Source organism: Strigops habroptila, chromosome 1, assembly GCF_004027225.2.
Source record: "Strigops habroptila isolate Jane chromosome 1, bStrHab1.2.pri, whole genome shotgun sequence".
Classification (NCBI taxonomy): domain Eukaryota; kingdom Metazoa; phylum Chordata; class Aves; order Psittaciformes; family Psittacidae; genus Strigops; species Strigops habroptila.
In genome coordinates, this window is record NC_044277.2 from 117,853,276 (window position 1) to 117,880,465 (window position 27,190).

General features: G+C 36.6%; 1 protein-coding gene across 11 annotated transcripts in view; it reads right to left on the bottom strand.

Moving 5' to 3' along the window:
- Positions 1-27,190, bottom strand: part of CACNB2 (calcium voltage-gated channel auxiliary subunit beta 2) — a 250,596-nt gene that overhangs the window by 16,275 nt on the left and 207,131 nt on the right. For 8 of the 11 annotated variants that reach the window (XM_030476373.1, XM_030476366.1, XM_030476434.1 and 5 more), the window contains 6 exons: positions 25,971-26,107; positions 24,140-24,216; positions 20,113-20,246; positions 16,628-16,708; positions 16,258-16,316; positions 13,169-13,278 (listed from right to left, as the gene is read on the bottom strand). In XM_030476373.1, the coding sequence (XP_030332233.1) occupies positions 13,169-13,278; positions 16,258-16,316; positions 16,628-16,708; positions 20,113-20,246; positions 24,140-24,216; positions 25,971-26,107 (598 nt within the window). Of the gene's footprint in view, positions 1-13,168; positions 13,279-16,257; positions 16,317-16,627; positions 16,709-19,946; positions 19,967-20,112; positions 20,247-24,139; positions 24,217-25,970; positions 26,108-27,190 lie in introns of all 11 variants that reach the window. The other 3 variants (XM_030476384.1, XM_030476381.1, XM_032919764.1) reach the window with 1 other exon arrangement.

Consider the following 27,190-nt stretch of genomic DNA (forward strand, 5'->3'; position numbering starts at 1 on the left):
ATGCTGTCTTCCAGTAACTCATGCTCCCAGCTCCTAAGCACCCTGCCTGATTGGCAGTAGTTGCAAGGGGCAAACCTCTCCAAGACAGACGGACTGCGTCTGCTTTCGTAAGTGACGTAGAAACTGTCTTCATTCCCAAATGAAACAAAACTATATCTTGTAATAGCAAAATAATCCCTGAAATGGAATCACATTTTCCTGCTCAAATCTTGCTATAGGCTGACTTCACAGTGATATTACAGAAATTGAGTGATTTGTGCAAGTCTATAAAGAAAGTCACAGAGCCAGACAAGACTGTAATTCATACAGATTTCACTTTAAAGGATATGCACACTCCATTTACCAAAGCCAGGTTAGATATCTAGCCCATTCAAAGTAAATATCAGAAGATAACCAAGAGAAACTTAGAAGACACGAAGAGGTACCAAAAACTTACTTATTAGAGTTTCTTGAAATTACAGTATTTTATTTATTATGCTGGCACAAGCATTATTTTTGCTTGAAACACAGCCTATCTGATCTGGCTAGAGAGAGTTTTCTATAGTGTATGGTTTCTTTCAAGAGGTGTGAAGAGATTGATTTTTGTTATCTTAGAATAGCAACTGAATAAATTAGGTACCATGGTAAGGTTGCAAAATTTCCGAGAGCAAAGCATTCCATCTAAAGTCCACACAGCTCAGTCTTTCCATTCCCAATCAATAGGTGACTACTACATTCATTTTATAAATGAAGTAACATCTTAAATGGCCATCAGAAAATCTATATATATTGTTCGCTATTGGAGGAGGTCGACACTGGTTTTGATCTATTAGAGATCATCTCCATATATTTGTAGTTATCTCCCATTTTGGCTGAGTACATGCCAATAGGCCTTTTACAGCAGAGAACACTGTGAGATGTGCATGGCACGCTGGTATGGAAGGCATCGGTGCGTGCTTTCCTGCTTGCACCGTGGCCCAGCTGCTGTTGGAATTAGGGCCACATTTTTGAAGACAGAACTTCCGACGGTTCTTGGCACATTCACAATTACATTTTCTGCAGCTTTGTTGCACAGAGATATTGCTGGAATGACTGAACACCATTGTCTCAGTGATTTAGTAGAATATAGTCAATAGTCTATCCCTCATTTAAGTCCAACTGACAACTAGAATAAACATATCAGAGATAATTTGTCATACTGTTCTGATGATGAGTTTGGATTGCTTTCCTGCAATTTCAAACCAGGCTCAACACTTCACTCAGTATAACAATATCAGTTAATGTATCATTTCAAGACCATTCCAGACTGCTATAAACCCTTGTTCAATGCAATTTATAACCAGTAAAATGTGTCTTTTTGCTTGTGTATCATAATTTTGTCTGAGGAAGCAGTATTTGCTTCACTGCTGGAAGCACTCTTCTGCCAATATAGAATACACCTCTGTGAACTAGATTTCCTGCTATACTTTCTGAGACAATCCTTTGCCAGGGCAGAGTATGCCTCAGGGTGTCTTCTATTGTGAAACATACCCAAGGTAATAATTGCAGGTAACTATGGTCCTATGAATCAATAGTTTCCACCTGATGGAGAAAGTGGGGAGATACCTTGTGCATCAATTAAAAAGTATTTCTGCATTTATTTTTCTTAATGGGGGTATAGGGAAAAAGTTTACTATGCTGCATGATTTATGAACTAATATGTTGTGCCTCTAGCTCTCCAGTCAAGAATGGATAGAAAAAATGCCACAGAGATTGCTGAAGAGGTCCTGATCTCCTGTCCCTCACCACTCTTCTTTAGCTTCTGGAAAAGCCTGCATTTTACTAGAAATCTTCCTTGTATTCTGACTTTTCACTACACATAAGATTGTTGCAATTACTTATATAATAGTAGCTTTTCTTTTTAGATGACAAAGGCTTTATCTACTGCTGCGCCTTTGGTTTTCATCTTTCTTTAGCAACATCTTTCAAAAACCAAATTATATACTTGTAAAGATTCCTTCCCAACAAGACACTCAACACAAATTTTTCTCTCAGACTTTTGCCCAAAGTAAGAAAAAAACCCTAAATATCATGTGGGGATATTAACACAAATGTCACTGGTAGTTAAAATAGGGAGCTGAGAACAATGACAGTTTGGTATCTTCAAAGCAGCACAGTAATAGCTTAGCAATCTTCCCACCTCCATGAATATCATCTATTTATAATAATGTCCCTTCTGATGTACTGGAGAGGCATAACAGTGATGCTGTAACATTAACTCCAATAAATTTTATTTGCCAATCATAATCAGAGGCATAAACATAATTAGATCTACTGTGACAATCACCATGACAATCAAATCAGCTATCATATTTAAAGTGACCCTTACAATCTATTTGATTTTTCCTCCTTGACAATCAAAAGAGGAATATATTTTAAATGACAGGCTCAACTATTTATTTTCTACAATAGGGGGTCAGCTCTAAGAAACAGGAACTACATGTCTCCCAGCAAACTTTAAATATTGCATATTTTAACTTACTCTCATATATTAATTCAAAATATTCCTTCTGCACCCTGAAATGAATAGGAATTCAGTGCAATGAGAGCACAAGTGGCTTATCCCATTTTGGAGAAAGACATTCTTTATACCAGTTGGAGCTTACAAGTGTATTTCAAGCAAAAACCTTTACAATTCTTTACAATAAACTCACCTGAAGTAAAGGCAAAGACACAGTAAGACTGCATTGCAACTATATCAATTCACTAAGAACAAGATGAAGTATGGTGGAAATTAGGGTCGCTTATACAATGCCATGATAAAAGAACATTCTCTACTCTACACAGTTGAAGAAATACAACCCTCTTTCAAACCTAGACATAAAACACTCATAGCAGCCAGGAGTCACAGGGACACCCAGATGGACTGAACAGTGGCTACATCAGCACTCTCTCTTTGGAAGGCCCTGATGAGATGGCAATTTTGTGATGGGGATGTGATGCAAAATGGCCATGATTCTGGCCTGCAAAGGCCAAACTAGAATCACAAAATACTGCTTAGACGCAGCAAGGAGTCTTTGATCTTCAGCAGGAACAGTGAAGTTCATGTGCCACCAATTAAGTACGATATGACTTTAATATCCTATTCAATTCTTGTCTACTTGTCTGTGGTATGAGTGGCACTATTTTGTTCATAGAAACAGAACTGTAAGTTATTACTTGGACTGCAATAGCCACAAAGCATTCTGTTTTTCTAAACAAAGCTCCTGATATTACAGACGTACAGCATGAAAAGAACATACCTATTTCAATGCATGTCATATAAAAATCCTTAACAACACCTTGCACAAATGGCTTTCAAATAATTTTATAAATGAACAAGAACGGGTATGAGTAGCCATGAATTTTCTTATGCCGATTCTTTTTACAAGCAAACTTACTTAACAATACTTAATCACTAAATTCTATGAACATAATTAAAGAAACGAGAAGTTTAAGGCAGCCTCAGGAATTCCAAAAAGAAGGGGAAAAAAAAAAAAAAAAGTTATATATCCCCGGTGCCTTAAAAGAACAGAGAAAGTATTGCACAAAAAAAATTACTAAAAAATGGATAAAGGTCATATCTGAAATCCAACAAAATGAAAAAAGAAAAACAAAAAGGAAGCAATGACTATTGAGTTGTGCCCGCACACCTCTTGATTAACAAGTAAATCATGAGCTGGACTGACAGAATTCAAATTTTAAATTTTAATTTGTGAGCATGTGTGTATACACATTTATATTGTGGACAAAATCACTTTACATTAGGTATTGTACTAGCCAGAATACAGGTCCTTGGCCACAGCAGGCTATGCCAGACTACATTAGATGCCTGTGCTTGCTGTATACAAAGTGGAGAGACCGAGATGTTACCGAGGGTGATCTAGAAAGCTACACAGCGTGTGAGCAGTCAGAGCAAGCCAGTAAGAAACCCCATGTGTATCTAAGTGCTTGGCCTCTTTCTTCTAATCTTCCCTTTTCGTCTCTTCAAGCACCAGGGTTCATCTGGATAGATAGGGAGCTAACAACAAGGTCATGCTGGGCAGGGAACAGCTGGCTCCCTCCCTTCCCAGCCAGGATTAAGTGTCCTGCTCCACACACGTGGCAATGCTGGGGAGTAGAAGCCTCTATGCCTCCCCACCAGCATACCTAGCTAAGAAGAAACAAATCTTAGAGGGAAACATAAGCGAGTAAGAGGGAATAAATGCTCTTAGTCCTCAGGCAATGGGCTAGAAGATACCTGGATTACAGGTGGTTTCATCAAATTTCTAACATAAATGTAGCTTTGTGAATATACTCACATTTCCCTCGTCTCAACCAAATCCCTTAGCCACTAGCTTGTTACATAAAAAAGGGAGGGTTGGAGTGGGAGGATGACAATATTTTCCAGTGAAAGTGGCTGCATGTGTTACTCATGCCTAGCAGATGGGACTCCTATAAGGCGAGGGATAAGGCAGAAAGGAGAGGAGCATGTCTGCTGCTCTGCCTGGTGCTCCCTCCCGCCTGGGCTCCGCTGAAGGGGACCTGTGGGTTAAGGGGCAGCAGGAAAACAGGGTTTCCCTCTTCCTGCCTGCTGAGGCTCAGTTTAGACAGAATTCAGATGGCCTTGAATGCACACACACGTCCAAGTGGTATTGACAGATACAATGTGATGTCTGGAAACCTCAACATAACCAAGATCTATTTATAATGGACTAACATCTCCTGAAATGCAATACTGTAATTATGTGAAAATATAAACCAGATAGTGTCATTTAAAAATACAAAATAGCACATGAAGATGTCTACTTCCTCCCCTATTTCTCTGGGCTAGAAAAATAATAGCATTCATAGAATGCTGCTTCTTATGCCAGGTTTAAAATGGAAGAAAATTTTAATGGCCTATGAATGGAAAAGCTTGAAATCAGTGGATTGCAGCAGAAAGATGAGTGGATGAGCACTGTGCAGGGGAGAGCTGCCATCATTAAGCTCCCCTACGCTCTGTTAGTGAGTAATTGGGAAAGTAAGACTGGGCAAAGAAGCAGTCTAACATTTATTTTGCCCAGGGGACCAAGCAAGCGTCTCTGCAGAGTTCAGAATGGATATCATCATGTCAGCCTAGCACTAACTTGGACATTTTTTCACCACGCCTCATTACTCAGTGCAGTGCTATAGGCTTTTACAGCTCTGGTCCATACACAGATGCTAAACAAGTGTTCCCTGGGTCTGTTATTTTATGCAGAACAAACATAAATAAAAATGCTCAGCCCTTCTCACAGATAGGATGTGGAACCAGTCCATCACTGGCTATTCAACACCTCCTGCTGATGGTGTGCCACTCGTAAAACATTTGTATATTCACTGAGTGGGAGATACTGACTCTACGGCCTGATGCTGAGAGTGGGAGGCAAAACATATGGATTTCAGTGCTTTCTTCAGGAAAAGTTTAATTATTATGCAAAGTGCATAAGACTCAGCAGGGCCAACTGACAACCACCACAGCCCTGGTGATCATAGCCCTGTCATGGTGATGGAAATTATGAATTCATGCCTCTGTTAGCAGAGAACAGAAATGAACCCAGACTTCTTTGCATTATGGTTAAACAACCCAAACCCTTAGTCATGGATAAAATGAGGATACAGACACCAACTTTTTATCCGTTCCATGAGCCTCGGAGAAAGAAAAAATACCGCATCAATTCAACTTGCAGATGTGAGTAGTTTTAAGGGAAGCAAAACTGCATTCTTAGGCAAGCAGCTAACTTGCTAAAAATATTTCATTCACCTATCCACCTACCACCTATTCACCTATCCAGTATCTTAGTTATTATCACAGAATCATAGAATAGTTTGGGTTGACAGGTATGTTAAAGCTCATCCAGTACCAACCCCCCTGCCACACGCAGGGACACTTTCCACTAGACCAGGTTGCTCCAAGCCCCGTCCAACCGGGCCTTGAACACTTCCAGGGATGGGGCAGCCACAACTCCTCTGGGAAACCTGTGCCAGTGTCTCACCACCCACACAGTGAAGTATTTCTTTTTAACAGCTCATCTATATTGACCCTCTTTCAGTTTAAAACCATTACTCATTGTCCTATCCCTACATGCCTTTGTGAAGAAAGCTCTCCAGACTTCTTGTAAACCCCCTTTAGGTACTGAAGACTGCTCTAAGTCTCCTCAGAGCCATCTCTTCTCCAGGCTGAACTAGCCCAGCTCTCAGCCTTTCTTCCTAAGGAGAGGTGCTCCAGCCCTCTGTTCACCTTCGTGGACCATCTCTGGACTCACTCCAACATTCCACATCCTTCTCATGTTCAGGGCCACAGAGGTTCGTTATAGAGACTCTGACCTTAGATGTTAACAAAATCAAAGCTGGTCCAGCAGGATAAGAGCATTTTGAGACATGTGAGTCTGATAAATTATAACAGCTTCAGGATCTTCATGCTATTCTTTCCCCACCCATGTGCCGCATTCCCACGATAACCCAAAAACTCTTGGCTGCTACATTACAGCATTCTGGTTCAAGGCTGCTTCAGGTTTAGCAGATTACCATATTTGAAGGTTTAATGACTGCAAGTGAGAGTTCTGGACATTTTTCCAAGCTATTTTGAAGAAAAAATCATAAAGGGACAATCAGGATTTTCCATAACACACTGAACACCTTCTTCTCTTTAAATTATGTTAGATCCTTGAGACTTTGGAATGAAAATACATTCCTGGGTAAATCCCAATTTTGCATTCCTGTTCCACGGCCTCTGTAAGTAGGGAAGGATCTTTATGAGGCTTAGCACTCTTGTAAGTTTATTTTTAATCTATAGTTGGGGAAGCATTTACTTGAAACTTATCACATACAACAGCTGTCAAACATATTTACCAAACATGGAAAATACATAGTAACATTATCATTCATATATATATATAATGTGTAGAGATATATATACACATTATATATTACATATATAATAAATTGTTACCACAGTTTCAAGCATTCAACTGCTTTTCACATAGATATCAAGAAAATAAAAATAGAAAACTGAAATTTGCACTGATAATCCACTACTATTTCTTCAAGCATTTATGTTTCACTTTCAGAAGACAAAACTCTGGGATATGAACTTAATGAGGCGAGTACACTTTCTAGAGACAACTTTCCAAAGGTAGGCACTCAACTGCACATGCAAATTGAGTGCATGTAATGCCCAACAGGTTACTGCATATGCACACAGAAAGCAAATAAACAGATTCCCAGCCATTTGACTGCAGTCGATTTACCATATACACAATGACATATTTTACATCAATATTCACATGTCTGTGTTAGAATATGCAGATTAGGTGCATATACCTTAGAAATTTACAGTGGAAAACCCAATCTTTAGTGTTTCCTTGTCAATCTCAACTTTATTTTTAGAATTACTTTAAAATAAGGAAAACCAGCAAGATTTTCCAAAAGAAATACTTATCAACACAGTACAGGATTAGCTTTTCTCTGTCAGTGAGCCAGCTGTGAGAAACACACAGTGGTTCTGTGAGGTACAATAAAGCACTGAACACAAAACAGCAGGAAAAGTAATTTGCAAGCTTGTATACATACCCAGAACATCTGGAAAAGGAGAGCATTAATGAAGCAAAGAATGGAAAAAGCCAAGACAATCAGGCTCTTGTACAAAGCATACAGCATGAGGTAAGGTTATAATAAGTGTAACATACACAGAAACAACAAGAAAAAGGGTTGGATCCTTTTGACAAAGAAATGCAGCAAAAGCACAAAGCTGGTTCAGTAGTTTCTGCAAATAGCACGTGTACATACAGAAATTTAACTAAGCCAACTGGGACTGATCTTCGGGTGAATGAGATTTAACTATGTACTGTACTTTCTTGGAGAGAAAAGTCTTTTCAAAATTACAAATTTCTTCTAGGCTTTTAAAGAAATAAATCAAATGCCATTTCCTTAAATTTAGTTCTAGTATTTCACATGTTAAACATATAACAGTATTTAGAAGCAAACATTTCTCTTTATATACAAAATAAGCTTTCATATAGGAGAGGAATAAGACTGTACTGTCCTCCTAAATCTTTGCAAGCCAGATATTATTTTTATAAAATTCTTGGATACATTAATTTTACACTACAATATTCAGTGGTGGCATTGATTTCCAATGACTCAAATCCCAAGTCTATTTTTAACTGATTCCTTTACAAAAGCAAACTTTCAGTCAATAGGGGTGTGTAGCATTAAGCCCATTGAGACCTCCCTATAATCCTGTAAATCCAGTTCCTCATGGCAATTCCTACTCCTGATTATCACATTGTTTGTCTATGCCTCCTTGAAATTAATTCTGGGTTATCTAGTAAATCAGTTCCAAATAATGGTGCTTACTCCACTGTTCACTGGGCTATGCACAAATACAAGCTATACGCACAATACTGCAAACCTGTATTGGGTGATAAGGTAAGAGTTCTCATAAAGAGGTTGATTTATTTCCCATTAAAAAATATTTTATATTAATATATCAAGTACATTATCTCTGTACTTTGTTAATTAATGAATATAACACTTATTAAAATAATACTTACATAAAATCCAACAATGTATTTTCAAAAGTCTAAGAAATAGCCTTCTCTGCTGCAGTTGCTACTGCTGCTCACAAACATGAGCATTAACTGAGGGATACATAAGTAGCCTGACTGCCTAGCTGCATGAGGTACTACTACACAAAGGTGGGTGAATAAAGGAATAGCTTCCCATTGAACCTGCAAGGGGGGAGGGATTTGGATTAACATAAAGTAGTTCTGGGGAGCTATATGTGCTATAATAAAAAGCTGTTTTTAAATTACACCAGATGTAAAAATGAACACATGGGTCTCTGTCCACGTGCCACTAACTTCAAGGAGGAGATAGACAGCCAGCCAGCTCTGCAGCTAGAAGACTCCTTCAGACCAAACCAAACCCTGTTTTTCATCAACAAGATCAAATTTCATTGCAATAAACACCATTTCTAAATACCTGGACCAGAACTATGTCATTTAACGTTCGCTAAAATTCTGTTGTTTTGGGGCTTTTTGGTTTGGGTTCCGCCCCCCCCTCCCCCAGTGATTTGAAGAAAAGGCCCTATTATTGTCTAAAGGGGAAAATGATGGTAGAGAAAGAATTCATTTCCCAGGACCCCTCAGCAGACCTACTGCAGATACTAGAAAAGAACTAATGTAACCTGGGTCCTGACTCAATGATTTATCTGTGACTGTCACTTGTATTAGAATGGAATATTATTTGGCTTTAAAACTAATACTAATAAAGTAGGAAATGCCAAGATTTAATCAAACCTTCTGTGGTCTGTATTATAAGAAACATAAGTTATTTCTGCAGGGCTGCTGTTTCAATCAGTACACAGCCCCATACACTGTCAACTAATAAACAGCTACTGAATCAGTTACTTTCTCTTCATTGTCATGTATGTGTCTCACATCTCATTTAGAGCACACTGTTCTAATCTTTCTTTAAAAACAGAATGAATAAATTATTTGTAGGCTATTTTATGGAACTTACCGTGGTGGTATTTCACTGATGCAACAAAATAATTTTTCACTTTGAAACATTTCAGTTAGTTGAGAAGATGAATTTATATTTTCCAGATAGAATAATCACAAGTTACCACTAATTTTGGGGGGTCGATTTTAGAAATACAGTGTCTTATTCTTCAGAGTAATTACCATAGTAAAAATTACATTCAGACTAGAAAAATGGAAGCCATCCTTCAGGAAATCCTGATTTCTGGGGATTCTTTCTTTCAAAATGGAACATAACCTTGAAACTCCTTTTAGAAGTCAGCACTAAGACTCAGGACATTCCTGACACGGCTCTGTACTGTCAGTACGTGATATCAGTACTGATCTGAGAGAAGGGAAAAATTCTTTGAACTAGGCTGGAAAGCAAAAGAATAGCTCCCCAGTTAAATGTCTGCAAAGAGGAGAGCCTAAAACAGGAGGACATCTTGGGAATGAGGAGCCATAAGTCTGGTATTTCATAAGATACCTAACCAGTATTCCATAGAGTAATGTCTGTTTTCCATCTGCATTTTCCAAATCAGTGCATTACCATGCAACGTGCTGATTTTGATGACATACATTACTGTTTGACAGGTTCAAAGCCTGAATCGCAGTTTCAGCCACAATGCTTAGTACTTCTACAAATGATGAATCATAGAATCAACTAGGTTGATCAGGAATTCAGTCTTGGATCTGAGAAATCTTTCCTGATTGATTTAATGCCACAAAAAGTTTTGGTCAAATCACTATTTCCTGTCCTGCTGCCCCCAAAATTAAATTGCAAAGGTCATATTGTGCTTTTAGAGAACACCATTTGCCTTCCTGAAGCTTCTTGCCTCATTCACTCTACAAGTTCCACAGCAAGCAAAACAGCAATTCACTAAGCAATTCCAATTCCCTACATTAGTTTATACATTAAAAAAACCCAAACCCAACAACTAAGGCAGAGCACTGGTGGAAAAATAATCTTAAACACATAACCAAAGACTGAATCACAGCATACATAACCTAAAAATACTGAGAAATTGCACAGTTAATCTTCTATTACTTCCTAACCTTTATTTTGCACAACTTGAGTTTTTAAACCTAATAATATTCTTTTAATAGCATTTTTTGCTGACTTATAGCAAATTCATCACAGAAACTGAAAAATAAAAATTCTACTATATGGTGTGATATTGCCCCTCACTCCTGCTACTTGAGCCAAGTAAGTACTCGCAGCAGCAGTATGCTGTCATCTTCTTTATGAGCCATTGCTCATAAAGGCCACCTACCAGCAGGCTACAGTGATATTTTCCAAATCTGACTCTATTTCTACCTTGAGGTAGAAATGAGGTAGGCATTGCAGGCAAGCAAGGGAACAGGCTGTAACACTCCTTATACTTTCTATATTTTGCCTTGCACAAGGGTTTTCCCAGAACCTTACAAAAGTAGTTCCCTTTTCTGACTCCAGGATGTTCTGTTGTACCTCAGTTTTCCTCCCAACCCACCGCCATGACATCATTTCCCACCCTGACTTCCTTCCTGGCTGTTTCTTTTCCTCTCATGGTTTACCTCATGTCTGGAACATGGACCTTGGAGGTACTTCACTGGTACGTTCAATTATACCAGCTCGTATTCCATAAATCCAACCTTTTCCACAATGGATTTTCACTACTTGCTTTTCTCCCTTAATCTGCTCCTCCAGTTGAACATCTTTAAAGTAAACAACTTGCTACACCATCGTTCATGCTGCACAGCAAAGTAGGGATTAACAGCTGAAAGATGAGCACCTTCCAGATTTAGTTCTGCTTGGCTGCCCTGATCCAATCTGCTGGGGCAGGTTCTGCTCAGCATCATTGCTGGACCTTGCCCAGAGCGAGCGGAGTCTTTAAGCAATTCAGATGCAAAGTTTGGTGTGTGTGAGTGGCAGCTTCTCATAATTTGGTCAAGTTTTCTCATTATTTTAACGACAAATGCCCAGAAACATGTAACTGAAATCCTTTTTAATTTACTACCAAATTTCAAAACCCTGTTAGGTTATTAGAAGAATAAGAGTATTACAGCTTCTGGGGGAATGAAAAAAAAAAAAAGTTTTGAGAATATTTTAACATAGGTAAAATTAATTTTTGCTCTAACTTCAGTTTTAACATGACCTAGTTGCTCTAATAATATTTCCCAAGAGAATTCAAAATTCTTTCATAAATCAGTTAATTTTTAGAACAATTATAAGTAACTGAAAACCTGACATGTAGCAGGAAATTTTAGAGAATAATAATAGGCCTGTTACAAAAACAAGAGACATATCTATCTATTTACATATTTACATATATTCATAATCACAAGCAGCATTTGGGTGTCTCCAACTGAGGTTCTGTCAGAACTTCCATTTTAAATACCTCTATCAAAAAAATACCTTAGCCCAAAGAAAAGATACTGATATTCTTAAGGGTAAGGTTCTCTATGAGATAAAGGTGTATACGATTGGGCTGCATTTAGTTTTTATAGATTTTTTCCCTGTATAATTTTTCATCATAGCTGTTTTACGTATATGAAAATATTTTAATATTAGAAATAGATGATATGCTTTTTACTGCTGCATCTATTTGTGTACTATTACACAAAATTGCACATGCTTTGATCTTCAGGTTGGGCAATAAATCACCATGGTTCTGTTTGTTCCACGACTGCATGACCTATATCCTTATTACCAATTTTCAGTTCTATTCAAAACAAGTGACACTTTCTCTTTTCATTAGATTATTAAACAGACCTTAGTGACAAGACTGAAATCCACATAGAAGAATATTCTTGTGTGCAAACATTATGTTGTTACAGTACATTACATTTTGACATTTGAAAACACTTAAAATAAGACATACTTGGAAGCTATCAAACTACTTGCAAGTAAAGATTCACAGCCTCCACACAGCTGAAAGCAAGGGTTTTAAGAAGCAAATTTTCAAGAAAGGGAAGGTAAAGTTTTTAAGGAAGAGAAGCCACCTGTACTGTAACTGGTGACACTTAATTACATTTTCCCAGCTAAGCTTGTTTTTCTTTCTGGCTAATAACTGTTTAGTTACTTACATAACTGGACAAACTACAGTACAAAAAGACTAATGTAAGATGACAGATATGTATGCTATGAACCTAGCTATATAGTTTTTAACAATGTCTCCTCTTCTCCATCCTTCATTTTTTGTACCAACCTCAGCATTAGTTTGAACTGATACAAAATTCTGAAAATGTGTATTTCAATATTTTTTTTTAAGGTCTAGTATCAGTAGCTATCACTACTAGTAATCTTATCAAAGATAATGCATAGTATCAATAATATTAATATAATTTCAGGTATTCTGAAACCATCACTTCTATTCAACCAGGAGAACACCTCTTCAGACTTTATTTAGTTTATGGATGGCTACTTCTCCCCACTGAGGCAAACAGCAAAACTTGAAAACTGAACATAAGCAGGATAAACCAATAATCAGCACTATATGAAGTTTACCTGATAGTGATTTAAAATGATCTCTAGTGCCAAGATTTCTGAATTACAGGAATCGTGATTTTCTCACAGCAGAGAGAAGGCTATTTTTAGCTTACACATATTAATTGAGAGTAGAATACTTTACAGCCAATTTGTAGACAGCATAGTCACAGGTACTTACCTAAGCTTGATCTTGTGTTAGATCGCTCTATTATCGCATGCTTACTGGGATTGTTTAATACTGAGCGTTTGGCAAGCGAGATGTCTGCTGTGACTCGTGTAATTGATATACTGCAAAAATAAAATACAGTAAAATAGAACAGAATGTTATTTATCTTGCAGGGATGTGGGGACAAAAAGGGACTCATTTAACTGTAGAATATGGCTAAGACTACAAAAAAAGAGGTTCTCAGCAGCACAGTACACTTTGCACAATGTGAACAGAAACTTTATCTCACTGATACTGTTACAAGAGGTATTGATAAGACACCTCCCTTTCTGCACAGTACTTAAATGCACTATGACCACTGACTGCAAAACTACATGTGTCTGGTCAGAAGGGAGGCAGCAGGAGGTTAGAGACATGCTGCAGAAGATGAGACTTCCTTGGGGGCTCCAGGCCTGATATTCCCACTATGAACAGGCTGGTTTTGCCCTTCCCTGATTTTGACCAATTTCTTGAAAGGTACTGAATAACATCCCAGCTTACTTTAACCATACCTGTAAGACATATAGGGATATACAGAGTTAATAGGTCAAGGTAAAGCTTGGCAGCACAGCCATATAACTCTAATTTTTATTGCTCAGCTTACTAGCACATGTTTTTTAACAGAGTGCAAGAGTTACCTATAATTTTCCAGAAAGATACAGCAGTATGCTCAGCACTCAGCTCTGCAACCATAGAGAAGCATACAAATGAAAACTCTGGGCTCTGGCAGGCTCAGTTTTGTGTTTATGAGAAAAGATGAGCCAAAAAAGAAGTGGTTACTTCCAGTTGTTTTGCAGTGACCTCCTACATAACCTTCTGCCTATTCTTTTTACTAGGAAAACAGTTAACTGGGTTTGTTTTGCTTTACAGGGTCAAAATGCACCCTTTGGATAAATTCCCTTTCAGCCTATCTGGCCTAATGAGGTTTAGGGGTCACATTTTTCCAGTGCTGAGAGTTAAATCAGACAGATTATATTCTCTTGTTCTTCCTTGTAAGATTTTATTTGCAATTTAAAAGGAGGAAATGGATTTGCTAAGAACAGGGTGGGCTCCTCTCTAGCAAGCAGAGTCAGATGCTGTTCATCTGAAATGTAACCAAATAGGTCATTTCCCAGTGAACTCAACATGTGTATATATTTATCTAAACCCCTACAAAAAGTAAAAAAGCCAGAAGTTAAGACAGAAAAACAGAATTATTTGCACAATACTGATTAGTAACATAATTTTTGAAACTTAACTTAAGCTGAAAACATAACCAAGGATTTGATTTCTGGCTCAGCTCCTCACAGATAATGCCATTAGTTTAAAATGAAATCCAACATTATTTAGGTACTCATTATTTCTCTTTATTTGCTAATTCATGAGCACTACAAACTTCTACAGCTTTTTTTCCCTTTATTTTTCTTCCAGTCGTCCTTTCTACATGCAATAGAAAATACTTTTCCCTTTTTCAAATACAAATATGGTATATTGAACAAAGCTAGAATTATCAGTCCAAAAATGCTATTTTTCATTTTAAGCTACTTTAATGTCTTTTCAAGGTAATTTTAATGTCTTTTGAGATATGTAACATGAGGAAGAACGAGCCTGCTCTCAAAACAAAGGGCATGTATGTTCATATAGTGGAACAATTGCAACAAGAGTGGGGACAGCTCGACGGCAGAGTGGCAGTGAAAACAGTAGCACGAATTTTAGAACCTCCTGTACAGATTTGCTGGGGACCTCAAGTACCAATTCAGATTGCTACTGAAGTTTGGGATGCTTCAAATCTGCTACTATAGACATCAACTGTATTGAGACATCAGCATTTGTGGATTCACCCTGACACAACTGGATCTACAACTGATTATTACATATGTTTTAAAATATTTCAAGACATAAAGACACACTTCTTCTGCTTGCAACACTCATTATTTTGTTAACTTCCAATTTTAAAGGTACATATCTAAGATTTGACAACCCTGACTAATATGAAGAGGGACTACTAAGTGGTTAGGTATCAACATCATCACTCTGACTGAGAAAATACAATAGCTAAAACCACAATGTCTGGTATTTTAAAGAGCTGAAGCTATTGACTGAAAACTTCAAGCTCCCTCTTGAAAGTTTGACAGCACCAAGACAGACAGAATGGTGTTACCACTCTGCCCACTTCCAAATGGAATAGAACATTCACTGAAGTTACAGATATTATAACAAGACCTTCCAATTTTCTCAATTTTTTCCTCCCAAACATCAACCCACTAGCACATACAAATCCGGAGCCTGATCCAGTAGGAATAGAATCATGCGCAGAGAATGCACCTGATGTCTCTTGTCCACGGGCCCGTGACGTTTAAGTACAGAACATGCCACTGCTTTTAGAGATGGATCATCATTTGACATTTGTACTACAGTAATGCCTGGAGGCTCAAATACAAATCAGATCGGACCTTGCCTGTGGGGGACAGGCTGTAACAGCACTCATATCAAAATCCAGCTAAGTGCAGCCTGTCTGCCACCAAGGGTGACCATATTTCAGCAATGTGGGGGACTGCCTGCCCCCAGCAGTCCTTTTGAGTCTTCCCATTATAGAATCCAGCACCACTGTCAAACTAAGCTTCCATCTTGAGAGACCAAGGGTTTGACAATGATATACATTAGATACTCTGAATCTCATATCACTCTTTCCAGGTTAGCTGACACTGTAAAAACCTACAGCTGAGAAGGAATGGTGGCCCTCATCAGCTTGTACAGAACCCAGGAAGCGCTGATGAGGTATCACTTGAAAAATACTTAAGCAAAATAATGTTTTAAGAGTACACATTTATTAAATCTGTACATAAATATTTAGCAATGTGGAGTGTGAATATCACAGCCATCAAGAAGACGACATCCTATTTTCCTCTCTCAACACTTCCCACTGCAAACACAGCCTCAGTGTACTCTGCTAAGGAATCTACCAATCCACTGATAAAGGAATTAGCTGTCATTAGTAATTTTCTACAAAAAGAATTTCATTATTTCTTGGTAGTACCTAACAGGACCTGAACTCAAGTAGATTTGCATTGCAAAGTACTTACCGCCCTTCGAATCTATGTTTTAAAAAATCAAACAATGCTTTTTGCATCATATCTGTTACCTAGAAGCAAACAAACAACCTATTAATAATCACATGAGAAATTCATAATACTTGATGCTAATTACAATACATAATAAATTGACAGTAAATATTATATATCTGAATATTAGGATTGGAATGTAATTTATTCTTAATCTGAATTCTGATTTAAAATGAAATACTAATAAGCAGCTATCTAGTAGAAGTAAAAACTGTCTAGATTTTTGTCTATGATATAAATGATGTTATTCAGCTTAACTACCTTTGAACATTTGAATACAAATGAGGCACAATATTTTTGGCAAAATAAAACTGTTCACACAATCACTTACCTCATATCCTTTCAGAGAAGGTCCCACTAAAACTACTGGTCGCATAGAAGGCACTACATCATAGGGAGGGATGTGCTCTGTCTGCAAAACAGAAAAAGCTTTCAGCATCACAGCACCTAAAGAAAGTGTTACACATTACTTACAATGTTAGGAACTCTGAATTTCCAGTGATGTCGCCAACACAGGAATCACGGATTCATTAACTTTTCCCAAAAACTGGTAGTACAAGATAAGGACTTAATAGGTTCAGGGATTTCTTTTGAAAAAGCTTTTCTTTGACTTTTAGTTCTCCTACTGTCTTCATATTTACTCTGGAAAGCCACGAAAACTTATTCTGGAGACGTTCACGTCCCACTTCATAGTTCTTAACTGGTAAATTGAAAAGGTTATTTCCAACAGTTAATGATTTGAAATTATTGACTCTAGAGCTGTGACATCTGTTTCCCAGCAAAATATTAATGTAGGCAAATTGTGCAAGAAAAAAATAAAAAGGGTGGGAAAAGCATAACACATCTTTTTTTATGTTCAGATCTGCCCACTGCTTGACAAAACATTGTGACACCACTGCAAATTCCCATGGGAGCACTCACAGTCTGACTTTTGAGATTTGCATCTGCAATTTACTTGCAAGTGAAATCACAATAATGACTGATCAAGTTAGTATTTCTAGAAAACTTTCATAGAGAGAGCTTGGAATAGCTGTCCTTCCACTTGGGACGTTGCTATTACCACCCAAGAATTAGTATGATATTCACCAAACTACTTACTGATGTATTGTGCACAATTTATAAGTAAGTATTTTAAAATACAAAGATAAAAAGATTGCTTCCAAAGTTTGTAAAATAATTTATATTGATATCAAAATTAAATATAAACAAACTGTTTTTTTCTTTAATAAATGTCTATTCAATATACATCACCAAGAATTAGTCTTATCAGAACTCATAAGGGAGTTGTTGTAAGGGAGGGTTTGGTTTATCTTTGTCTTGGGCAAAAAAACAATTGAAACCCAAGCCCAGGAACATGTGGATGACATGGAAAAAGCTATGCCAGATCTGTTTTTCATATGCCTACATCACACAAGTACATCAGTCAAGATCACTGAATACAGTCATTCATTGTTTCAGTACTCAACGTATCCCAAGGTGTTTCACAATAACATTATAATAAGTATATACATTCCAAAACACAAAAACACACAGACGGACATTAATACAGTGACAGCACAAAATGCTACACAAGCAGCAGCCTAAAGCAGTCCAAAACATGGAAAACATTTTTGTGAATGTTTTTCAACAATATTTATCTTATTTTTTGTTACCTGTAGCTTAACCAGATAATTAGTAACATAAGAATGAATACCAGTGCCCAAGGCATCATAAGCATGTGACATGAATTTATTATACACAGTGCAGAATCCGACTTGACACATTTCAAAGCAAAACCCTGCAATTATGCTGTGACAGTATCAAAATATAGCCCTCCACTGTTCTTGCTAACATTACTAATAATCTGATAAGCAAATTAGAGACAGATCCTAAGAAAAATTCATTCCAGATATGTAAGTGCTTATAGCATGAGTGTCCTGATGCAACAGATCTTTGTCTTAATGTGGCTGACTCAACTGAAGGTATTCAAGCTAAGAGTTAACCAGTTATGTGAAAATGAGGGAAAGCACAGAAATTACCTTATTTGATGGAATATGGGCTATTTTTAAAATCTGTTCTGTTGAAACAAGCTTTTTTTTTTTCTCTAATCTTTACAACTTGAAACAATGAAGCTGTCAGCAGAAAACTGAGTAAAAGTTATCTAATGGAAGCATTAAAGTTCTTTAATTTAGCATTACAGAATCTAACATTTTCTAAGGGTCTGGCACTGAGCTATACAGCTTTCACTTGCTGATTTCAATTCAAATATGAACTCGGAATAAAAACTAGCATAGTTTTGAGCATATGACTTTTGCTCAGTGGTTTGATTATGCAGGTTAGTTTGGGATGCCCACCCAGTATTTACTGTAAATGTCAGTATTACCAAACCCACTATAATCAGTAATGATTCTGATACGGAAGGAAAAAATGAAGAGAGAGATAGGAATAGCCACCATCCACATCCAAGGTGGTCCATCTAGAAGCTGCATCTTTGAAAGATGCTTATGCAAGAGAGCATCTAATATATGTCACCATGTATTATTCTTCCTTATTGTTCATAGTTGGTTATAAATATGATTAAGTAAGAAATTACTCAGAAGCAAGAAACTGCTGTTCATTTTCATAGTGGGCTGTGAATGACATGATACTTAACAACCCCTACTGAAGCAAACACTGGTGACTTTGGAAATGACAAGGATCCAATATTATTTGAAAGAGTTCAAAAAGAAAAGAGAGAAAGAGAAGTTCTATTTACTAAACATGAGAGCATCCACAGCACAGGCAACAATGTCACTTGGAACTGTTTATAATCACTATAATAGTCTGTTGTTACCTGTAGATTTAAGTGGTTAAAACAAATGAATAAGATCTATGAAGACTAAAGAAAAGAGTAAAAATGTGGTATTTCGCTGCATAGTTTGGCTCCTATCTAATGTCTTGATAACTTATTCCAGCCAAGATCCTAGAAACATATTACAGTTTGCTGTAACAGGATGCCAATTGCATAATTCTGTAGTTATCTGGGTTATCTATGGAGACACATTGGCTCTCCTGGGAACCACCAGTACCATTTCCAATAGCTGAGCTACTAAAAAAGTCTGAGTGGTGGATGGCGAGAACATTTGGCTGATAATTTATACATGACAACAGGAAAAAACTCAAAGCAAACCGTTAAAACAAGTCTGTGGTTTTCCACTGGTCTTGTTCACCTGCAGATTTTGCACCTAGCAAATCAGAAGTTTAAATACTAAATTAAAAATACAAGAAAACAGTTTTAACTGTTTTCTAAGTATAATCTGAGTATCCGATTAGGTTCCAATACTGACTTTAATAGACTGAATTATAAGAGAAAAAAAGCTTGAAAAAGATAGAAAGAAGCAGCATGCCCTAGAGAGAAGCATTATATGGATTTGTTAGAAATACATTTCTCACTTCTCTCTACTTTTAGGTGGCCTTCCAAGTGTGTCCTATTATTCCATCAAAAATTATAAGTACTGCAACAGTTTCACGGATGCACTGAACTTGGCACTGTTTGTTTTCTTGTACTGAATCCATTAATAGCTAGATACATTTCTACCTTAATTCTAGAAGAGCTGCATCATTAATCTGGGGTAATAATGCTAGTGATGCCAGTGGCAGGATAAACACAGGTAATGTTGATATAAACTTACCGATTTCTGCTTCTGCTTAGCTACAGCAGCATGGAAAAGAAACAAAGAACAACAAAGCATGCATGTTATTGGCTTGTCAAAGGACGCAGACAGTTAACAGGACTAAGAAATGTGACGCAGTGCAGGTGAGCAGGTGGACAGATGGGAGCTTGGAAGTCGGTGTTACCTTCTTAAAGAAGGGCATTCTTTTCTCTTTGGAGTGGGGTGATGTTACACTGTTTGCACTGGGTTTGGGGGAGCGATGGTTTGCTGGAATATCATTTTCTTCTGCATCTAAGCCAGTGGCATCTATGTCTATAGCTATATACAGACAAACAATTCAGAATTATCAGATGACAGGGAAAGTAAAGATAGGTTAAAAAGGAAATAACAGGTAAAGAGAAACAAAACTGTCCAGAGTAATAAATAAATAAAGAGATGAAAATTAAAAAACCAACCATGAGTACAAAACACAATAAATCAAAGGGAAAAAATTAAAGGTGCAGAACATTAGGATTTAAAGACAGAAGGCAATCTCTAACAGCTACTGTAACATTTTCCTCTGATCCCCTTTTACATAGCTACATCAGATATACACAGAATTACTCTTGCAAAACTGAGCAATGGCCAAGTCTGTTCTTGTTACACCAGAGTAAATCCAAACTAGTTCACTGGAACAGATAAGATTTTCACCAATGTAAAAAACAGAACTTGGCCAACAACATTTAAATTACTTTAAAGCAATGAACACATTCAAAATGGGTATCATCAACTGAAATTTGAAACGTCATTAGTATGTCCATAGGAGATTGAGAAACAGAAGAAAAATCACTATTGAAAACAAAATCAGCCTGGATACAATAATATCTACATCTCAGGGTGAACTACAATTGGCATTTTTGGCCATTTTAACTAAACATACACAGTAGTCATAAGACACATTTATTAGAAATAATAAAAACAGACCTACTAATAGTGAAAACTAAAAAGAATAGGTAGCAGAAGAGAGGAAATTGATCCCAGTTTGTCTCAGAGGCCTGTTGTAAAGAGTGAGAATGTAGGCAGGGCAAAATGGAAGTGAATACAACAAACCACTGTTGTTCAACCTCTACCCCAAAAGAATACACAGCACACAATACTTATACCATTAATAGAAAATATTTACCCTCTTTAGCAAGTAAGAACAGTTTAAGCAAAAATCATCATGAACTCAGAAATAAATATATTTCAAAGTGCAAAGCCACGTTATCCTGAATGTTGAGTTCAACAGATACCTGCTAACTACTTGCAAAACAAAACAAGTTTTCTTGTTTACAATGCTCAATCCTGATCTTAAGTAATGTAAAAAATTTGCATTAAATTTGTCTTTAGAAACCAATAATACACAAAAGTGATCCACAAACACGCTGTAGAACACCACCCTGGTGTGTAAAGATCTTATCCACCTTGTGACACACTCTCATAATACATGCTTATCTCGCCACTCCACTATGTCGAACCGAATCTAACTCTAAATAGATTTGTAAGCAGATCATTTGCATTGTCTTTATCCAAACCCATAATTAATCATTACAAACTATTATGAAACCACCTCAGTGACCTGCTTTCAGCTGCTTGATGAGTGGGACATCAACCAATCCAGCACATGTGCTATTAAATTATGCAACAAATAAATATTTCTGTCAAGCTTATGTGCAGCTAGTGATTTAAGAGGCACTTGGGACAGTGATCTTTTCTGTTTGAGTAAAGTATATTTTCTCCCTGAAATTATCCACAGATCTAATGTCATGATGCCTGACAATCCTTGAGTTTCAGAACTGTGCCTTTGAGCGTGCCTTTCCCAGGAAAGCTTGTGAGTAGATCTGCACCCTGTTTCTATATTGCTGCTCCTAAAAACAGCTATAGAAATCACATAACATTTTCTTCTAGCCGCACTGTTCCTTCATCCTCTTCATAAGTATAAAAAGAACATATTATCTTTTCTTGACTACAGGCCAGCACAGATGCTATAAATCACTCATACTAAGGCATAATAGTGTTCAACTAAAATCGTCAGTAAAGAAAAACCAAGGTTGTTAAGCTTTTCCTGTAAAAAAGAAATGCAGTATTAGATCAGCTAGATATCAATATATTCTTTATTCAGTCTCAGTCTTCACACTATGTAACATCCCCTCTGTGATAATTCTTTTACTGTTAATTACCTTTAGTTCATTGGTTTTTTCTCAAAGTCATTTTCACTGTTATCCTCACCCTGTTTGGTGGCCTGTAAGGACTGTATGGATTGATTAATATATCAATATAATATTATTTAAATGGCTATGTGCCTCCTTTTAATTTGGGGGCTTTTTTTTCACTGTTTCTTCTTGTTTGGTTTTTTGTTTGTTTGATTTTGTTCATTTGGAAAAAAAAGATAAAAAATCCCTGACTCAAAGTCAAAAAATGAGGTTAACTTATTCAGCTAAAATCTCTTTGATTCATTAAATAATTTATGTATTAGTCATTTATTATACTTTCAAAATGAGGAGGCCTGGGAATAATTGAACTTTACTTCAGAGTCAACTGAGCCCTTGTGTTAGTCACAAACTATGCCTCTTTCACCCTTCTTGGGATGTCTTAAGCAAAAATATAAATAATGCAGACCTAAAATCTTAAAATCACAGGATAAGCTAAGTGCACAGAGTGTGCGCTATTCATAGAATAGTAGAATGTGCACTACTCTCCAAATCTGCCATGTAAAAGAATAAACTTTACCAGATTTCCTTCTTTCTCCAGAAAACCATGTTTCTGAAAACTACTGTCTGAAGAATCGATTCAATGCAATGAACACTCCGGCGTGGCTAGCAAATCAAGTCAGTCGGTAGCCAAAGTATGTTATCTGTTCTCTTACCTCTAAATTCTGTGCAAGAATCTGGAAATAAACTGATCTTTAAGTGTTTTTTAGGATACAAGACAATATTATAGCATTTCAGATGCTTTAACTTGCAAGACAGGTCCATGGACACTTAAATGTGGTTCTTGAAAATTGGGCTTTAACGGTAAACATGACAGTTCAAAACCGTCGTAAAAGAAAAGATTTAGGTTTGTTCTACAGACTTGTGATGGACACGTATTAGTAACTAAAATGATATTTTCCAAAAGAAAAAAAAAAAGACTAGTAGGGAACTTAAATGGAATTCCTATAAACAAACTGCAATTGTAATAAAGTTGGTTGTTACAAATTCATTGCACAATACAGATATCTATTTCAATTAATTTAATTAAATGAAGCTACTATCATAACTTGATTGAATTCCTGTCTCTCTCTTAATGTCCATGTAAATACTTTAACATCTTCAGGATCATTTTAAGATGCCTGCTCTTTAGACCAGGCTCCATATAAACTAATATGATTGGAAAATAGATGTCTTTGCCTCAGTAGACAAGGCATTAGCAACATTCATTAATAATTTCAGATTTCAGGTATTCAAAATACACATTTGCTCTCTCAGGAGAAGACAAAACATCCAGCAACACAGCAGCTGAATGTCGTAGAATTTTATTTTTTGGGGAGTAATCTTCTGCTATGCTTTTTTCGAGGAGCTGACGGTAGCTTTTCCTCCATCAACTCACCATGTATTTGCTTCTTACCTCTTGAATCCAACCTAACTAATGTTAAATCTGTCTGTTGATGCTCTAAAACCAAAATATTATTTGTGAAAAATTTGTCACAGAAGAAGAAAAAATGTCCAGTATGCTAGAATTACATGAGACACATCCTCATTATTAGAACTGTGAAACTAATAGTTCCTGTTATTATAAAATAATGCCGTTCTGGATGCTACTGCAGAAACCTCTTGGGAATTTTTATTCTTCTTGTTGCTTTTTCTCCTGTACCAGAAGGTATTTCTTGTTCAGCAGAAGTGCTCAGACTAGACCAAACCTCTAACTATCCTACTGCAATGCAGTCTCATCATTTTATTATGTCTTTGTTATAAAACACCATGGTAAAAGCAAATAGGGAATTCTGTGCATTGTTAACAGCCCCATCATTGCCTGAACTTGTGGGCACTGACTCCATTACTTCAAACCTACCCAAACCAGCCTTACAGGGCAAAGCAACCATCCAAACTCATACCTATGAAGTCATGGAATAAGAAAAATCGGACTAAATGTATATAAATTTTAAAAGATTATGTGCATGAGTCCATAAGGTGAAGAGTTCATGACCTACTCACCAGATGATGGAGGCGTCGATTTTCTGGAACTAGGAACGATGTCACCCAAACTGGATGAAGAGTTTCCTCCTGATTTACTAGAATAAAGCAACAAATTAGTTGGAAGTTTCATATCTTTCTTAGTAGTTATTCTAGTTTATTTTTCACCTGCCTTCTAAATGAGCTGCTAGCTGAGAGACAAACAGTATTTCTGACAGAGATACAGAATATACATCTTACACAAAATGCATATACATTTCAAGGATTGAGGAACTGCAAACATCACTCATGTTGCTTGTTCTGCTGTGCAACTTCATTCTGCTGCATATGCTCTCACTACCTCATGATCTTAATGCAATCCAATCATTAATGTGGCTACTGATATATAATTATTAATACTAACACTCATTACTAAGACTAATTCTTAAGCCAATGGGCATATCTGTTTCGTTTAACGGAAGAATTATTGGTAGCTGCCTAATGAAAATGTTAGTATGTTTGCTTAACATCTTTTCAATTTAATTAAAGTACAAATTCTTTTGCTGTCTCAATACAAGGTAGCACTTTGGAGAAAAAAAAGTCTCTCAAAGACAAAGCAGTCTAGGGTTTTGTCAAGTTGTGAAAACAAAGCAATATTTTTAGTCATTCTATTTGTTAACATAAAGATAAAAGCACTGAAAAGAATGTAAGAAAGGCTATTTCACTTTTCAAATAGTTCTTGTGATAGTACTAGTTTCCACTTCATCTTAAAATATTAACAAGCACTAAGTAAATGCATTTGCAGTGTAGGACAGTGTTATCTCCAGTGAGAAGTTCCGGAGAATGGAAGCCTTTACAATTTGGAAAGGGTCTGAATCACGAGGTCAAATTTGGCTGTATCAGAAGTATAAGGAACCTCATTCCCCCTGCTGAAGACAGCACACATAAGAAAGGCATTTCACAGCTAGCAAACGCAAATGAGCACTGCAGCATCCTGGTCTCCTCCTAGCATAGACGTGTTCTTTGAACACTGCTGCCCTTCCTGTTGAAGTAGGAAAGCCTCTCTGGCTTCCCAAATGTTCCCCAGCTGTTTTCTCAATTCTAGGTCCGTACGCTCAGACATCCTGGAAATATTTGTTTCCTATATACTCAAAGGGAAGCAAGTAACATTTGCTTCCACATGTGTTAATGTTTACTGGAAAACTACTTTATTAAGAATTCCACAGTAAAATTAATATTATTACCATCTTGCAGTATTGTTCAATACATTCGGAGACTGAATCTTTATTTTTATGTAATGATGGCTACAGTCAGAGACAGCAAACGATTTGACGTGAAACTTCCATCATAAAATGCAGTATTCTTAAAAGCTGTATTTGTAGGCAATGAATTTGACAAGACCAAGAAATGTTTTCCCTAAGAAGTACCTAACAGGCATTGGCTTCAGCTTACAAATAAATTGATCTAAACATTTTCTGTAACTTCTAAAATCAGCTTTAAAGGTGATTTTAGAAGGTTTTGAAATTGCAGGATCATGGAAACAAGTAACAAATGCTAAAGAATTTAGGGAGATTAAAATTTGTGCTTGCACATAGTAAATGTACTAACTGCAATGTGTATTTGCAAATATTTTACGAAAATAAAATTGAATAGTAGCCATTGCAGGCCACCACAGACTGTCAATCTAAATATCTACTTTCTCTCTCAAACGGCAATGACATTAATTATATAAATAAAAGTTACTTCCTTCACTCTTTCAAAAAGTTTGTAACTACCAATTACAATAATTAAACAGAAGTATAGCATACACAGCATTAACTTCCAAATTGTGTCACAATCAATGCTACTATTTTTAATGATTTGTTGTTATTACCTGGAGTAGAATTTTCCTTGTTTTGCCTTTTGTTCATGCTGCAGCCTCATGTTTTCTAGTTTGACTGGGCTTGGTATGAATCCTATTTCACAGCCTTCTTTTACCAACCGTCCTATCCACCAGTCATTATTAAATTTCTACAAATAATAAAAAAAAAATATATTAAGAAAATACTATATTTGTCATCATTTTGGAATTATTTTTAATTTGCAGTGAAGCCATTTTATGTCATTCTTCCCTGCACTTAATCACTGTACTATCTTATTATGGCAATGAAGAATAATAATTGTGGTAATATCCAGAAATATGTTAAAATAATGACACCTTGCAAATCACTAAATTGCTATAGTACTTAAGCAGAAACCTTCCTCCGCAGACTTCATATTCTCCCTGGCTGTAATTTCCACCCATTTCCCCATCTTTATTTTTTTCTGCTTCACAGTTTTTTCCCCCTCATACATGAGACCTGCTTTTGTTTTCCCTTGATGTTTCTCCTTGGTGGACACCAGAGATTTCTTCTGATCTGCTCCTACCAACTGCAACAATTTTTACAGCTCTGTAATAATCTAATTTTCCTACTCCATTATATTCAATTCTCTACCTGAAGTAAAAAGCACTACTCCTCAAACTGCCCCGCTTCTCTGAACTCACTAAAATCTTCTGAAATATGACTACATCCTGCTGCTTATATATGCTCTACTGCATACAGCTCATGTGATCTGCATCTTAAACATACTATCACAGATCCACAAGGAATGGGTATCTTTGTATAGCTGAAAGCCCCTTGCAATTATACAAATGCACTGAATTTCAGCTATATGAAATATGAGATAATGACTACTCTAATTACTATTTATTTATACACAGCAATTTTTGTTTGTTTTGCAGAGATCTGTAGAGCAGAACTAACTGCTTTTTCCTTTATTATTTATTAATTTGTGGATAAGGCCACTTATGTATGGCCCTATATTCAATGCTTTAGGAGTTCCATGGAAACAACCCTAAAATATGAATTTTGGATAGTTTGGATTATTTATGAAACTGTAAGAGAACATCTGAATGGGAAGAAAAGTTGCTTTCTTGAATCTGAAGCTATGAATGTATATATTATAGTGCATGTTTAATTATTTAATAAGTAGTTTTAACAGGTGTACAGTTAGGACTAAAACATGTAAAATGTGTGGGCTCCCATAAAAAGGAATTACTTCAATGAGAATACA